At 43.3% G+C, this 15,940-nt stretch overlaps 8 protein-coding genes across 8 annotated transcripts; 3 read left to right on the plus strand and 5 right to left on the minus strand.

The window, feature by feature from the left end:
* Positions 1 to 410: 410 nt before the first annotated feature.
* BGW36DRAFT_427830 (uncharacterized protein) lies at positions 411 to 896 on the plus strand (the record flags this gene model as incomplete). The annotated part of the gene is made up of 1 exon (XM_046220460.1): positions 411 to 896. The coding sequence occupies one exon, from the start codon at positions 411 to 413 to the stop codon at positions 894 to 896; it is 486 nt and encodes a 161-aa protein (XP_046072590.1).
* Positions 897 to 2,926: 2,030 nt separating this feature from the next.
* On the plus strand, positions 2,927 to 4,082 carry BGW36DRAFT_176702 (short-chain dehydrogenase/reductase). The gene has a single exon (XM_046209685.1). The coding sequence runs from the start codon at positions 3,002 to 3,004 to the stop codon at positions 3,971 to 3,973; it is 972 nt and encodes a 323-aa protein (XP_046072591.1). The 5' UTR covers positions 2,927 to 3,001; the 3' UTR covers positions 3,974 to 4,082.
* A 109-nt stretch (positions 4,083 to 4,191) lies between these two features.
* Positions 4,192 to 5,735, minus strand: BGW36DRAFT_359664 (fungal-specific transcription factor domain-containing protein; the record flags this gene model as incomplete). The annotated part of the gene is made up of 2 exons (XM_046214098.1): positions 4,192 to 5,206; positions 5,257 to 5,735. The coding sequence occupies 2 exons, from the start codon at positions 5,733 to 5,735 to the stop codon at positions 4,192 to 4,194; spliced, it is 1,494 nt and encodes a 497-aa protein (XP_046072592.1).
* BGW36DRAFT_176703 (uncharacterized protein) lies at positions 5,666 to 6,379 on the minus strand. The gene is made up of 2 exons (XM_046209686.1): positions 5,748 to 6,379; positions 5,666 to 5,677 (listed from the first exon to the last, which is right to left on the minus strand). Exon 1 carries the CDS (start codon positions 6,343 to 6,345, stop codon positions 5,947 to 5,949), a length of 399 nt encoding a protein of 132 aa, XP_046072593.1. The 5' UTR covers positions 6,346 to 6,379; the 3' UTR covers positions 5,666 to 5,677; positions 5,748 to 5,946.
* Positions 6,380 to 9,634: 3,255 nt separating this feature from the next.
* Positions 9,635 to 10,818, plus strand: BGW36DRAFT_397510 (uncharacterized protein; the record flags this gene model as incomplete). Its single annotated transcript, XM_046218307.1, has 5 exons — positions 9,635 to 9,876; positions 9,955 to 10,046; positions 10,075 to 10,137; positions 10,202 to 10,667; positions 10,719 to 10,818. 5 exons carry the CDS (start codon positions 9,635 to 9,637, stop codon positions 10,816 to 10,818), a joined length of 963 nt encoding a protein of 320 aa, XP_046072594.1.
* Positions 10,819 to 11,315: 497 nt separating this feature from the next.
* On the minus strand, positions 11,316 to 12,218 carry BGW36DRAFT_359667 (microsomal epoxide hydrolase; the record flags this gene model as incomplete). Its single annotated transcript, XM_046214099.1, has 1 exon — positions 11,316 to 12,218. One exon carries the CDS (start codon positions 12,216 to 12,218, stop codon positions 11,316 to 11,318), a length of 903 nt encoding a protein of 300 aa, XP_046072595.1.
* Positions 12,219 to 13,447: 1,229 nt separating this feature from the next.
* Positions 13,448 to 14,413, minus strand: BGW36DRAFT_397511 (D-isomer specific 2-hydroxyacid dehydrogenase; the record flags this gene model as incomplete). Its single annotated transcript, XM_046218308.1, has 1 exon — positions 13,448 to 14,413. One exon carries the CDS (start codon positions 14,411 to 14,413, stop codon positions 13,448 to 13,450), a length of 966 nt encoding a protein of 321 aa, XP_046072596.1.
* A 119-nt stretch (positions 14,414 to 14,532) lies between these two features.
* Positions 14,533 to 15,932, minus strand: BGW36DRAFT_342124 (malate dehydrogenase). Its single transcript, XM_046213115.1, has 2 exons — positions 15,324 to 15,932; positions 14,533 to 15,231 (listed from the first exon to the last, which is right to left on the minus strand). The coding sequence occupies exons 1-2, from the start codon at positions 15,915 to 15,917 to the stop codon at positions 14,704 to 14,706; spliced, it is 1,122 nt and encodes a 373-aa protein (XP_046072597.1). The 5' UTR covers positions 15,918 to 15,932; the 3' UTR covers positions 14,533 to 14,703.
* Between the last annotated feature and the right edge of the window lie 8 nt (positions 15,933 to 15,940).

The raw sequence follows: 15,940 nt of genomic DNA on the forward strand, positions 1-15,940 counted from the left end.
CTATCTTGAAGACGCTTGTCGATAACCCACCCCTCCTCTCCTATTCGAAGTACCATACATTAGAGCACCGCTTCGATACGCGCTTTGATCCCTTATTTGATCCATTGTTACACTTTTGCCAAACAACAGGGTCAAGAGAGAGGTTACTTTGGAAGGACGAAGCGCAATTTTGCCCGTAATTTTCGAAAGAGTATCATCAGAAAATGATACAAACGCCTGCCCACCCACTTTACCGAGAGAAAATGATTGTGAAGCAGGTTGTTCCAGGCATTATGTACTCGAAATCCATCTGACGGAAAATGATAAATAGAAATATGTAGCATGCATATGTGGCGAGATATTAACTCCTACAAGCCTCGAAGACAGGGATCGCGACGAATTAATAATGGAGTTCAAGGAGCGAAAAGTGCATGAGTTCGGCGGGCAATTTCGTATTGAGGCCAGGGCCCAAACAGATCGGTAATGAGCGCGGTCTTAACGTCTTAGATCGTCTCGCCAATCTAGAAAATTCTCTTCCTGAGCTCCATAGGCGAATTTCTCTACTTGAAGAGACCCGTGTTTCTGAGCCTAATGAACGAATTGCTTCACTTGAAGAAGCCCGTGTTTCTGAGCTCAATAGGCGAATTACTTCACTCGAAGAAGTCCGTATTTTTGAGCTCAATGGGCGAATTGCTCTACTTGAGGAAGCCGGTGATGTTGAACGACGCAGGATGTTACTTATTCGTGCAAGTAACTTGGAGAAAGCAAGCGGTGAATGGTTTGATTTTAGAGGATGGTTCGATTTTAGAGTCCGCAATGAAAGAAATCGACTTGTTCACAGGAAAGATATCGAGCTTGATCTTGAAGCTCTTGAATTCCTCAGGACGGATCCAACAAGATACCAGAGCACATCATGAGGATTTAGAAAGATTTATGGTAGAGATCCAAGAGATAACTCAGCAGAGGAATTAGCTGAGAGTATTTGAAAAGTGATCTGGAACATCTTGATGTCTAGTCGAAACCCCAACACCATGGATAAACTCACAACTTGACCTTGTCTGCTTCTACTTTTTTTATCTATCCTCCTTTCTCTTAATTATTGGTTTTATCAATTGTATCTAGAGACTTCATTCCCATAAAAATTAGCAATGACCAAAAGTGTGCCATTAAACTTGACAACAGAACTTCTCTACTGCTATAGCTTGTTCTCCCTACTTCCAAAGAAGCCCTGCCGTATTCTTTGCGCTAAGCGTCTCACCTAAACAAGTAAGAGCTTCATATCCTGCTACGGGCAATGTTGATATTTGGTTAGAAACCCTTGGTAGTTGACTTGCAGTAGAGCACAACTCCATTCTTCTTCGATATCAAGCCCACTCGCATAGTGAAGTTTGTCAAGCGCGCGGCCTAGGCGAGTGCCAAACCCTATGACATGTACTTTAGCGTAGGTCATCGTGTTGATGCTATATAGTCGAGTTTTGGAAGCTCCGCATTTAGACTTGAGGTTGAGTATCCTCGTGCCTCTTACGATCGTGACCGATTGCTTCTGTTCCATCTGACATCCGAACATAATATCCGCGAATGTGTTCAACTCTGTTGCCTTGAGAATCCGGTCGACCGCGACCCTGATTCGCCTCACTACCTAACGTTCTATATCTTGTGGCTGACATCAGCCTGGATCTCTATCACTCCCCATGTCTAGTATTCTCAGTCGTCCCTTGTAATTGGTTCAACATTGTTAATTGTCTTTTGTGCCCAGCCCGAGATCAATTCCCTCATCAGCCACATCTAATTGAGCGCAACAAATGACCCCGTTGAGCCTCGAGAGAATTTCACCAACTATGCAACCTTATGGAACAGGATCGATCATGGCCAATACGCTAGCGCCTTGGAGTTGGGCACAGTGGCATAAATATCTGCCAGAAAGCAATAGCTACTTTATCACCACAGAAGATGTATCCAAAGCTAACTAAGTCCATTGGTCGAAAGCGTGGTATAAATTAACTCACGAATTGCGTGGGGATCACTTGTGGAATCGAAGTCCCCCGTGCCTGCCTTTCCTACACTGCAGCACATCTCACTTGACTTTTCAAATGTTCTCTCTGACTATTGATCCAACCTTTGCCAAGAAACTCTAGTGACTGTCTGTCTTATTAAACGAGAGAGATCATCACGTCGTGAACCTCTCTCAAGGCCGTCATACTTACGCCAACACTCACAGAAGCCCTGGCAAATTATTGAGTGCCCGATTCTTTCCTGTGAGAAATAAGTGCTTGCTCTTTAGACACTGTGCAAAACTCTTCCAGCTTCTGCTGCTGCTGCGAATGTTATGATATTTCGTACACCGTGACTTCTTGTCCCGTGTCTACTCAGTACAGAAACTAAAGCATCGTTTGCGCGTGGCGAACTTATCCTCGCACACATCGAATCATGGACAAGAACTTCATACCTTTCCCAAAACCTGATAGCATGTAGTATGCAGAATCCAGTTTAGAAATTTCTATTGGGTGTAGAAATTTACACAATTGGACCTCCCTCTAGCGTCCCCCCTTGCTAACAACTGCACTCCGTTGTAGACCTTGATACAATGTCTGAAACAAAATATCTAAAGTTTAAAAATTGTTAATAAGAAATCATAATATACACTTATTATATATCTAAATAAATAAATGACTAAAAATTTGGCCTATATTCTAATAAAATCAAATTTACACCTATTCCATTCTATTATACCTTTGGGGAACATGATTGAATGTTTCAGCGTCTTACGCAGATACAGTCCTATCTAGGACATGAGGCAAAGGCCTAAACTCGGTGGATTCTTAGACTCGGCAAACGGAGCATTTGAAATGACATTGCTGACAAATTTACAAGAGGGCCTGATATATAAATTCGCCAGTATCAATTGATACCTTGGATTTTTTTGATCTCGTTTTACCAATTGATATATTCCATATTACACTCGTGTATATACACAGTTTACTATCCACAGAAGTTCATCTATCTCTCCAAAACAATTGACAGGATGGTCTCACTTCAAACAGTTCAGCGATCAAATGCGCGCATCGCAAATCTTCCACATGGGTTGGTTGCGCTATTTATTGGCGCTACCTCAGGTATCGGCCAAGCTGCCCTCCAAAACTTTGCCCAGCATACTTCATCGGCACGGATTTACAGTGTCGCTCGGACGTCCGCGGTCCAGTCCCATGAGACCCTGCTAGGCGCATTACGCCAATCCAATCCAAGGAATATCTACAATCTTGTAACGGCTGATGTATCGTTGATTTCCGAGATTGACAGAATTTACGAGTCTATTGCACAGAATGAAGTTAAACTTGATATACTTTTCATGTCTGCCGGTTTCATGGCCTTTGAAGGTCGCAAAGATACGCGCGAAGGCCTTGACCCGTCCATGACAACACGTTATTATTCACGCTTGCGCGCTATTCAGAGCCTTCTTCCTTTACTCAATAGCGCTGATTCACTTAGCCCACGTGTTATATCGGTCCTGGCTGGTGGGAAAGAGGAGCCACTCAATGAGGAGGACCTAGACTTGCGCGATCCACACAACTGGTCCTACTGGAATTCCTCTGTTCACTCCTGTACTATGGGCACTTTGACATTTGAGAGAGTTGCTCGGCAAAACCCCCGCCTGAGTATAGTGCATTGGTATCCTGGGCCAGTGGAAACTCCCGGAATGATCAGATCCATATCACTAGGCATGTCTCCGCCATCGTACCGCATGGGCCAGGAAGAAGCCGGCGCGCGTGCAATCTTCCTAGCTACCAACGATCGATATGCTGTCGACGGAGGAGGGTTTGTATCAGTGCCCACCGAACTTGGCTCTGCGAGTAAGTCGGGAGGTGGGATATTTCTGGTTGATCCATGGGGAGAGAGCGTCAATAACGAGCGTGTTTTAGCTGAGCTGAGGAAAAGAGGCATTGATGAAAAAGTGTGGAGTTTCACGCAAAAGTTATTTGCGTCCAAAACAGCTTGAGTTGCTACTCGTTATATGTAGTGTTCAGTTACTTTCTCTCTCTTTCTTTTGTGTCAAATAAATCAGTTGATGTAGTGACGATTACATGCAACCAAAGCAATGGACAGATTACTTATTTCAAACCACTACATAAATTTGGATTTCAAGTCTGGGTAATTTATAATTAAACTGCGAGCATTTCTTCGGAAATAGAATTGACATGAGACAACACTCGCAAGTCAAAAAGGTCGTGAATCCACCGCCGAGAAAAGGTTATCCCAAGTAATCAAGTCGAGGTTGGCTTCAAATTGAGGCGAGTTTTGTGAAACCCCATCGAAATTGGTACCCGGACCCAATCCGTGTAATTCAAGCTGGGTCGACTGCATGTACACATGATACAAAGGATCGAGGCTGCCAATTTCAGTATCTGGGGTAAGTTCAGGCACTTCCTTTGCATCTGCGGATAATGTTACCGACAGAGAAACGTTATACTTCCGTAAAACCTCATAGAGCGAGTCTAATGATCGTCCAAGAATGGGAGAAATATCTCTGGCCCTTTCAAGTATTTCCAAAGTTGCCTTTACTTCTTCCTTTCTTCCTTCCTCGCCAGGTATATCTTTATTAATGCATAAGTCCATTACCATGACCACAAGCGCTAGGTGTATAAAGTGCACTGCCATGCCCGTCTGTGCCTTTGTCCTAGGTGTCGAGTCCTCCTTTCGTAGTGGATCCTCGTGGATCTGAATGATTGCTCGTGCCGATTCTAAGCACGCTTTCCTTGAGTAAGCATAACTGTTATTGAAGAACTGCCTAAGGAGAAATCTTTGATGCAGTCTACATCGTCTGCTATGAGCCGCTGTTGTAATACAGTATCGCATAATGCCAATGTTGGTGTAAACAATCTCGAGAAGCTTGCTTTTTTGGCGACTTTCAGAATCAATTCGAAAGAAAAATGGTAAACTTGAAAAAAAATCTTGGAACTTCTTGTCTAAAAGAATGATCTGCTCATAGGGAATTTGTACCAGTTTTGATGTCTCCAATGGAAGTATATCAGTCGCTTCGCGGCAGATATGTGAAAGTCGAACTCTTTCAAGAAAGAAGGTCATGCCAGTTGGCTGAGGCTCTACTACTAGGTCATTATTCTCACCTAGGCATATTTCATCGTCGTTGCAATCTCTTGGGAGTCGGACATTCACATGTTGTGGGTGAATAAAATATGTACCTTCTTGGGGTCCAGAAATGACTGACTGTAACCTGCTCATATGTTAGTAATGAATGATTTCCAGAAAAGGCGGCATTATTACCAGTCTGTTGCTGCTATATGCCAGAAAACTCGTCTTTTTACTTCGCGTTCAACCAGCTCCCGGGTTCTGACCTCAGCGTTCTCAGATAAATGATCATTGGCATCTAATCTGTGTAAACGAAGGTCCCTAGCAATCGAGGAGGCCTGCGCCAGCAACAGACGATATCTTGCTGAAAAACCATCAAGATGGTAGGTGACATAACACATAAGAATCAGCGCTTGTACGTCTTCTATAGTGCCCGAAGCATTCTGATGCGAATAGTCCAACACATCCAGAGCTTCCTTGCACAAGAAGCTGGAAAGTTGGCTAGCATCACGGTCACTTGTCACTATTTTATGATTATCCAAATTTTGACAGAAAAATGCGCCAAGAGCAAAAACAGAAAGTAGCAGTGCAGCTTGGCCTGGTGGAACAGATTCGCCTTGACAAATTCGTAAGTAAGCGGCCTTCATCAGGGATCGCACTGTTGGAATGTGCATTATGCGACACACATGGTCTACACTAGTCGCGTAATTCTCAAACAATGAAACGGCTATTGAGTAAGCAGGAAATTTTATAGTACGGTCTGTGCTTTTTAAGCGATCTTGTTGGTTGATAGTATCGTGTGCGTCTAGAATAGTAAATGATAGACCATTCGATAAAGGCTGGAGCTATTCATTCGTTAAAGACTTGTATAAAAGCTCCAATCATCTAGGAAAGTGATATCGTGTGGATTCTTACAAGTGTGTCTTCATTAGTACCAACGTTTTCTAGGTATTCTAAGTCCTTTTCAGGCTGTTCATAGATGTCGGGCGTAACCGTGTCAGCCGTTCCGGACCAGGCAGGCGGTAGTCTGGCAGGATGAGCATGTTGCGAAGTATGGGACAGTAAAACGATTGACTCAAGTCGCTCAATGCGTTCTAAGATTTCTGCATTGTTGTGTGTCTTTGAAGTCGACTCTATTCGTCGTCTTCGCGGGGGCACAAGGAAATTGCAGGTGATACCACGTGAAGTGCAGTTTGAGCACGGTTGAACTCGATTGCATCTCAATTTTTTCGACCTGCAAGACTGACACGAAACGGGATCAGGACCGATTCTGCTTCTCGACATAACTGGAATTTCAAGTGTAAGGTTGTCTCCTAAAAGCCGAAGCGGATATTGATCAGTGGAAGAAAATGGAAATCCGGGGGCATCCGCGGAAGTCCGTGGAGTGGAGCTGAGGCTGTTTTTAATTAGCGCCTGCCTTTCTCCAGCAGCCCAATGACAATAAAAATCACTTCCGGCGCTTTTTGTTATAAATATCGAATGAACTACCGGAAGTTGCATGATAATGATTTAATTAGTCTATCGAAGCAGAAATTCAATTCACCTCGCAAGCTTGCCATCGAGTTGAAATATTTAGAATACAAAATCGAGATACGGGGAGAAATAGTTGTTAAAAAGAAAACGCCAAATCTACCCAGATAAAATCTGAGATACTCAAATATGCCCAAGCAAGTAATTGTTCAGAGCTCCATTGAGAGAATCGAGATCATTGAAACCCCAATTCCCAATCCTAGAAGCAAGGAGATCGTCATCAAAGTCATTGTATCGGGGACCAACCCTAAGGACTGGAAATACCCGCTGTGGTATGTACCGTTTTCTCGCTCTACCTAGTCGTTTTTGTATAAAGTGATCTAAACTTCTATATAGGAAAAACTGGCCCCATAACAGTGGTGACGATATTGCTGGTATTGTGCATTCAGTTGGCAAAGAAGTCTACGAATTCAAGCCCGGCGACCGAGTAGCAGCAGTTCACGAGTTTGGAAAAGAGAACGGCAGTTTTGCTGAATATGCAGTGGCTCCCGACTGGACAAGTTTCCACATTCCACAGAATGTGTCTTTTGAAGAGGCTGCCACCATTCCTGTTGCTGCCCTTACAGCTGCCATAGCCCTTTTTGTCGACATGAAAATTCCTGCACCCTACGATACAATAGGGCCCAGAGTAGATGGAGGAAAGAAAACACCTCTTTTGGTCTACGGTGTGACATCAGCTGTTGGTGCCTTTGCAGCAAAGTTTGCCAGACTCTCTGGCCTTAGTCCTATTATTGGCATTGCCGGGCGGGCTAGTGACTATGCCAGCACGTTAGTTGACTATGTGGTAGACTATCGCCAAGGCGAAGACGCCATAGCCATGCAAGTCGAGGAGATTCTCACAAAAGAAGGACTTGGTAGCAAAATCTCTAATGTATTTGATGCGATTAGCGAAGGAGGAACGATCGAAACTACCCTTCGATTTCTAGACCCGAATAATGGCACCGTTAGCACAGTATTGCCTCCCAAACTGTTCGCGAAGAATAAGGATGATTTTGAATACCCAACTGGCGTAAATTCTTACAATAGTGCCGTTCCTCGAATTCATTCGACCCATAAAGACTTTGGGTATCTTTGGTCTCGCTTTCTTGGAAGAATCCTGGAAGATGGAAGATTAAAAGCTCACCCGTATGAGGTTATTTCGGGGGATTGGCAGGGGTTTTGACTGGCCTGCAAAATCTTAAAAATGGAAAGGCCAGTGCGGTCAAATATGTGTACAGGATAGATGATACCGAGAAAGACTTTACTCTTCATCAGAAATGCCCCGGGGAAGTCCCGGATAACAAGGCTAGGGCTCAGCATTATGAAAGCACTCACGCGCTCAGAAACTTTCCTCTCCCGCAATAGCCAAACCTATCTACTAGATATTAATAGTTGTGTATCAACAACATTTAAATTAGATATGTACTGTTTTCAAAATGGTTTGGGTAAATGGTACAGCAGACCATCGACAAAAACTGGAGCGTAACTCAACTGATTCTATATTTACCAAATTATACTAAGATGTGATTCCATAAAATCATATGTGTGTGGTCAGCTCGTCAACTGTATGTAAATGTTTTCCATAGAATACACCCATCAAGTTTAGGTCTTCGTAAGTCACGTGCAACATCGATTCGTGACCACCCTGGATTTAAAATCATACTCTTGCTGATTGCCGATTTCAATTCGTGCTTCAGCCGCCTAATAATAAATTTAGCCTCTTCCATTGACATGTATTTAGAACAAATACTTTTCTAAGATCTCTTTGTAAGTTGTATGTCCTGACGCAGCTGGTTTCAACATTCTGTTTGGACCATTTCGATACATCCGTTGCTTTAATTTCTGCGGAGATTCAAATAAAAAGGCCTCTAGTAGAATTATAATAAACTTTTTTGGAATATTTCTCAATATTATCCTGTATCCCGGAGAAAACTCTTTCGGCCCCTTGCACAACGAAGACCGAAGTCTGGGTAGCAAGCGTGGCTAGATTTCAGTGTAGTTGTGTCAAGCCATGTAGCAATTTAACTACTTATGCGGAATGTAGAAAACACCGAGGGATGGAAATTGATAGCCGATTTAATGCAAGGAATATTAATACGTCCTAAATAAAAATTATACAGAAATAAATATTTAATAAATAATCTATAGGTTACCTATGATAGATAATAAATATATGGTTATAGATCTGGATAGCAGGATTCGACTTGTAGACTAGCTCTGGGTCCTGAATCCCTACCCACGGGTGGCCCATGGCGAGGCCTGATAATGGGATATTATTAAGTTCTAGATTGAGCAATTGACATAAAGATCCTGCTAGAAATCATATATAAGTAAATATATATAGTATTGTTTAGGCTCTTAAAAGTAAAGGCTAACTGAAAAGACTACTAAACAAACAACAAAGTAGTTAAATGCTGATCAGGATGACAGGCCTTTTCATTTGATCTCTGATATATATAAACAATGATACAGTACCTTGCAAATCTAGTAATGAAACAGGCTAGTTTACCTATATCAAGTTAGAGCGCAATTTGGCCTATTGCTCCAAACACTAATAAATACACCATAGTGACTGTAATCTAAACAGACCATAGTATAAAGCCCTTTGCAACTATTTACAAAGGGAGCTTTCAACAAGAATAGATCTTTAGAGTTATTTACGGAATTACAGCAAGTCACACATGTCCCGTCTCATTATATAGTGTTGTTGGATTTCTAAGCTGCTTATGAAAGAGTTTTCAATGGGTCTATGAAAGCTACCTTTTATTTTATAATAAAAGTTCTAACCTGCAACTGTTTAGATTGACAACTATTACATAGGAGACCTCAAAGCGTCAGGAAATAATGAACTATAGAAAGATGAATATAGATATTTCAGAGATAATCATGAATAATGAAATGCAATGGCTTTTATAACTCTACCCTTACATATTTATATATCTGTTTTGCTAATTAGGAAATTTCAACTGATCATCTTCTCTCTTAAACATCAAATTCCCAATACTCGATTAGTCAGAATCTGTAGATCTGAACGTCAGGTGGTTTGACTCTTAATACTAAACCAATGACCGAGCTACTACAGACCCACCGACGAGGAGTCACTTTGACGATCTTCACAATCCAAATGATTCCGCCAACCTGCTCTTCAGCATATAAAAATGTGCCAAAGACCCATGTTCATCAAACAGTTTCTCTGAAGCCATCAATTACTGCCAATATGGAGTATCAGGCACCGCAACAAATCGATCACATTCTTGACAGCATTCACTCATTAGATGATCTTTCTGCTGATGATGTTGTTGAGCTGTGACATATCTCTGAGCGTTCCCTTGTTATTCACAAGTTCAAAGTCTCTCTTACTGAATATTGAAACTGGCTTGACAGAGTCGGTAACAATATTCGTGGCGTGGAATATAATGCTCAGAATGCATATATTACCTTGAAAGGGGGTCCAAGATGGATGCATGAAGCTGCAAGTCAGTTTAATTAGCAGGAGACTTCTAGGACCTTTAGAAGATAGAATGAGTGCCGCTACTGGCTCGTTCTACTTCTTAACTGGCAGCGTAGGTATGTTAACTGTTAGATATATTTCCTCATATGTGTTATTTCATAAATATAACTATATTCTTAGATTGTTCATTGGTTGAAAAATTTAGTGGCTCCACAAAACAAGCAGATGCGTCTTTCATGAAGTCTGGATCTAAATGGCCAGTTGTTATTCTAGAGGTTGGCATTAGTGAGCCTACAAACAAGCTCTTTGAAAATGCCCGGCGATGGCTAGAAGGGAGTGATAGCAAAATCAAACTTGTTATCCTTGTTGATGTCCAGGAGACAGAGAAACGGAATACTTTACATGATAAATGGGATCTATCTGAGACCGACTTTCAGGAAACTAGTCATGACAGGCTCTCTGATAAGATACTCCAGTGGTACCGATCTAAGGAAATTCGGCTTGTTGGCAGCTTTAAGCTATCAGTACATTTATGGTACAGTGATGGCTACAGACAATGTATCTTGGACAAGGGTATGTTTTCACCAGATAACATGATCGACCTCACAACTATCGAAGATATTCCTTTGAGATTGAAGCATCTTATGTCTGCTAGAAGTGATTTGGAAATGGGCCAGCATCTTCTGTTTCCATTGAGGCGTTTAGTCCATACACTGCAAAATGGCTTTGAAAATGTTGAAATTAGCAGAGCCAGTGACTTGGCAAAGTACAAGCAGAAAAAATACCTTTCACATTGAGGACATTCACTATCTGCCTATGTAATCTGCAAGTGTAGACTGTTTTTCTAGGTTGTTTGAGAGTTTCAAATAATGTCATATTGTTTTGTGGTAAATTATGGTCAAGTGAAACTTTTCGAATATCCATATTCCGGCTCTTTACCTGATAATTATTAGCGTTAAACATATTAAACAATTGAAGTGAGTAAAAGAATGCTCCGTTTTTGCAATCAACTGTGTGGCAGAAAAAATATCCGACTATAATACCACTAGAAATCCTTACTAAGTAAGGGTTGCGCCATTTTTGGTATAGTGGTTAAAAGTTTGACATGATCCTTACTGGGCGCCAGCCCGTTACATGTGGACTTTACACAGGCTCAAGTCTATAGGAACCCTTGCCAAGATAATGCGTAGATAGGTCAGTCACTGAGGAGTTCGACTTTTGATCGAAGTATTCAACCACAGTTGCTGTTAGAAGAACATCATATATAATGCACAACTCGGAGATGGCACAAGATTTAGACGTCCACAAAGCCCAGAATCTCCCTCACAAAGGCTTCAGGATTCTCTTCAGCGAGGTAGTGTCCACTGTTCTCCACGATACCAACTTTTGGTTCAACATACATCTCGCTTGCCATCGACTCCGCGCCATCCGCAGCCCAGCTTCTGTCACCGGATAGGACCATATTGCGAACTGTGACCTTTCCATTTCTCTCACGCCAGGCTTTGTTGTCATCGGCGTCGATTCCGAAAGAGCTGTAGGTGAAAAAGGCGCATCTTAAAGCATCTGGCATGGCATATTGCATCGTATAGAAGTCGACCACTTCCGGTGTGAAGGCTGACTGATTCTGCGTCAGACGATCGAAAAAATGCTTCAGATACATCTTCTCTTTCCCCGTGACCAATGCTACTGCAATCTCTGGATTATGACCATGGAAGTCGAAATGCCAATGGGTGCGCGAGTGCTTCAGTTGATCGAAGAGCGTCGTCCCTGGAAGAGGGCACTCTCCCCATACAATACTTTCCACGTGCTGAGAATATTGTGCCACATAAGCGTGGGCAATCATACCCCCAATGTCATGGCCGACGACATGGATCTTATCCTTGATACCAAGGTATTGGGTCACAAGCCGGAATATATCAGTTGCGAGCTCCTTTTTGCTAAATGAAGCGACTGGTAATAAAGGATGAGACGAGTAGCCGTGACCTCGATAATCTGGGGCAATGATATGGTATCCCGCCGAAGAAAGTGGCCCAATGACATGCCGAAATTGATAGGAGGTTTGAGGAAAGCCGTGAATCAAGAGGATGGTCCCCTTTTTCTTTCCAGAAGGCTGTGCTTCAGTAAAGAAAAGGCGGATTTCCTGGTCGTCTTGGAGCAACGCCTGGCGGTGGAAGATCTCAAAATTGTTGGAACCCATTATGCGTTTTTTAGGTATAAAGAAAGAAAAGTAAATTCCGACTAACTGGTTTTTAATTTTCAAGTAGATGTCAAAAAGCAATACGAAAGCGTGCAGCTTATAAGCTGCAAGGTTTGCCTTGGAAAGTTGAAGCAGACGGGGGGGGCTGACACTGATTATCAATCACTTTCTGTTGGTATTGAGATTCCAAGGTCTTTGGAATGGGTAAACGGTGAGTTAATTCCGAGGTCGTCGGAAATTGTTATCCGATATCCTGATTCGCTTTCCTACGATAGTTAGTTGGCTTATATCTTCGTATTTTGTTCACACATCATACCACTGGTTTTACAATTGATTATACTATTTCGAGTCCAGCTTTTTGATTTCGTGCGGTCGGCCTCTTAATCTCTATAGGGTAGCTCTCGAATTTTTGTCCTCAAGTGATCATCGAGTAGACTACCTGGGCAGGCAGCTTAGTTAATCCGCTCGATAATGACGTCAATACATTGGATGCATTAGGAGCAACAAATTTCCCAGGGCCGGCTTGTACGCTCCTGGAGTCGATTGGGTCGTCTCTGGGATTGACTGAAGTGTCTCTGGGAACAGTTCCCTCAAGTACGGTTGAAAACACTTCAGCGCAGTTTCATGTACAAAATTACACGCCTTCCTTTCACAGCCCATCAACCCCGAACAGACTACGTTTCTTCTTTAAATTCGTTATGTATAGATATTATTCAACATGTCGAGTCCTTTATTACTAGTCAAACTCGGATATCGACAGCACAAAGAAAGCAATGGGCAGTGAAGCCGCCATCCACTAAACAGTCTGCAAAAAAAAATGTAAACGTTGGTTTAAACGGAGCACCTTTGGGTACAGGAAAGAGTGATGATTGAGCACCATTGGTCCACCAACATGGCGTTCTCCACCTAGTCTTCAAGCCACGTAGGTTTGGTAATAGTCTGGCACCCCCAGGTTGGTCTTTTTGGCCTTGTTGGTTAGGGTGGTTCCTAAAGCCCTAGCTTACATTAATATATTTTATTAATAAAGAATAAAGAAGGAATATTGGAATAAACTAGCTATTGTGTTTTATTATAGATATAATTTCTGTAGAATAATCTTAATAAGCTATAGTAATAATAGAGTATATATACAGCATATTATGCATACTTTATTTATATGTATATTAGAATTAAAACTTAAAGCCGAAAAAGGTTTCATAAGTTACACTTTTGTAATCGTAACATGAAAGTCAAACTAATCTATTAGGCACCTCTTCACCCCCAAGAACTTTCAACAAAGTATCGACGACCGCAATCCCACTCGCACTCTGATTTTCCATTGTACTTGCACCGATATGCGGTGTCATTATCACATTATCGCAGGATAACAGTCCTTCTCCGTATACCTCCACTGTCGGAGGCTCGACATCGGAGGCATCAAGTGCGACACCGCCGATTTCGCCGGTTTTTAACGCCTCAAGCAGCGCTTTTTCATCGACAACACCTCCGCGTGCGCAATTGAGCAGAATTGCCTCCTTTTTCATAATCTTCAATTGCTCCGATCCGATCAGTCCTCTCGTAGAACTCGTCAGTGGCACATGCAGCGAGACAACGTCAGAGGCAGACAGCAGCTCTTCTACCTGATATACTCTAGTATGAGCGATAGTATCACTATTATTCTTCCACGCATCCTCCGGTGCATATGGGTCATATGCAATGACATTTCCTTCCATTGCACCGATCCACTTCTTGGCAACAACTCGACCTATATTACCCATGCCGACGATGCCAATCGCCTTCCTAAATAAGCTTCGACCTAACATCTTCGACCTCACTATTTTTTCTCCCGCGCGTATCCGTCGGTCAATCTCGGTTACTCGCCGAGCAACTGCCAAAGCTAGAGCAATTGATAGCTCAGCAACCGCCTCACTATTTAGAGCCGGCGTGTTGAAGACCTGTATGCCATACTTTTTGGCTGCATCCAAGTCGATATTGTCGACTCCAACGCCCTGTTTGAGGATGAACTTTAGATTTTTAGCAGCGGCAATATCAGCTTCTGTGAGACGTGTCTCAGAGCGTAGCATGATTGCTACTGCATCATCTTTCCATTGCTGCTTAGCGGGATCATTGGGAAGTATGGTGGTGAGGTTGGGGGTAGAGAGGAGCTTGGAGAGGGCGTCCGGGTGGTACGGGTCGAGTACATAGAGCTTGGCCATTTTACATTAAATTCAATTCCACGAGACGTGATCGATCATCGAGGTCAAGTCAATACACACTCTTGCCATATAAGTACCCAGTCAATAACTACAATACCCAGATATTACGTTCATCACCTGATCGGAAATGTTCCGCGCGGGGCTCATTTCGGGCCTTTTCTCGGACTATCCACACGTCGGACTTTGACCGGCAAGCAATCCTGTCAATCTATTGATGTCTATCAAGTGGGAGTATCTAGGGTGTATCACTACTAGCTCTAAGTTCAATAATGATAGAAACAAGCAAAAGCTCAAGGCAACCGCTCCTGGCTTCCCCACTCCTCGGCAATCCGATTCAGTGTGTCGATCTCACTGCTTGTGAACGGAATCCCCTCTTCTCTTCTATTTTTCTCCACCTCATCCTCGATTTCCCCAGATGTATATATCCTCTGGACCCCGGCTGCCTTCTCGCTATTCCTGACGCGGTCAAACAATTTATCCATTCGTAGTTTGTACTCCTCCATTCCCTCACTACCATTGTCACCACCATCTAGAAACACATCTGGTCTAAAAACCATGAACCAATGCCCTACACCCTGGGGTTGATCTGCCACTTTATACTGATCGTTAACATCGCCGGCAAAACTGGCGCCTGTCAATAGGCCCCCAAAGATGTCCATCATCATGGCCAACCCGCTGCCCTTAGGGCCTCCGATAGGTAGCACGACGGCACCATCTGCCAGGGCGGCGTTGGGATCAGTGGTTGGCGAGCCCGTGGCGTCCAAGGCCCAGCCTTCTGGAATGGACTCGCCGTGGCGAGCTGCTTTTCTTATTTTGCCCTTTCCAGTGCATTAGTAACGGTCATAATAACCTCGTAGTAATACGGCAAAAATATCATTATAAAGCAACGAAAGAAAGAAGAGAAACATACCCTTGCAACAACAGCAGGCGACATATCCAAAACCCATCCCCTCCCACCTTTCGCTCGTTCCTTACTGCCAGGCGGCAAGCCCACAGCAAAGGGACTCGTGCCCAGTAAAGCCTCCTTACTACCCCAAGCTGGCATTGACCTCGACGCATTCGTAAAAGCCATACATCCCATTCCGCGCTCGAACGCCTGCAGCAAATACGTAGCCGCCATACCATAATGACCGGAATTTTTCACTCCGACAATCCCTACCCCATACGTTTCTGCCACGCCACAAGCATACTCAACTGCGGCATGCGCAGCTAGAAAACCGAAAGTGTTTTGAGCATCGAGTAGCGCGCACACGGGGGTTTTCGCGTTGAACTTGAAAGACGGGTTTGGATTGAGAGCACCGGTTTTGATGCGTACGAGATAGCCTGGTAGCCGGTTTAATCCATGCGTGTCAACTCCCCGCAGGTCAGCGAGGGTGAGAGCGGAGGAGATGACAGCAGCATGTTCGGCGGAGAGAGATGCGGATTGCAGTAGGGAGGTGGCGAAGGAAGTTGTTTTAGAAGGTGGGATAAAAGTCTTGTTGGTCATTTTCCCGTTTTGTATCATGACTGGTTGCTGAATGTTCGCTT

The sequence above is a fragment of the Talaromyces proteolyticus genome, assembly GCF_021365285.1.
Source record: "Talaromyces proteolyticus strain PMI_201 chromosome Unknown BGW36scaffold_6, whole genome shotgun sequence".
NCBI lineage: Eukaryota > Fungi > Ascomycota > Eurotiomycetes > Eurotiales > Trichocomaceae > Talaromyces > Talaromyces proteolyticus.

Coding starts and splice junctions, on each gene's coding strand:
- BGW36DRAFT_176702 (XM_046209685.1), top strand. CDS start 3,002: ATGGTCTCACTTCAAACAGTTCAGCGATCAAATGCGCGCATCGCAAAT.
- BGW36DRAFT_342124 (XM_046213115.1), bottom strand. CDS start 15,917: ATGATACAAAACGGGAAAATGACCAACAAGACTTTTATCCCACCTTCT. Junction 15,232..15,323: donor CGCCTGCTGTTGTTGCAAGG/GTATGTTTCTCT, acceptor TGCACTGGAAAG/GGCAAAATAAGAAAAGCAGC.
- BGW36DRAFT_176703 (XM_046209686.1), bottom strand. CDS start 6,345: ATGTCGAGAAGCAGAATCGGTCCTGATCCCGTTTCGTGTCAGTCTTGC.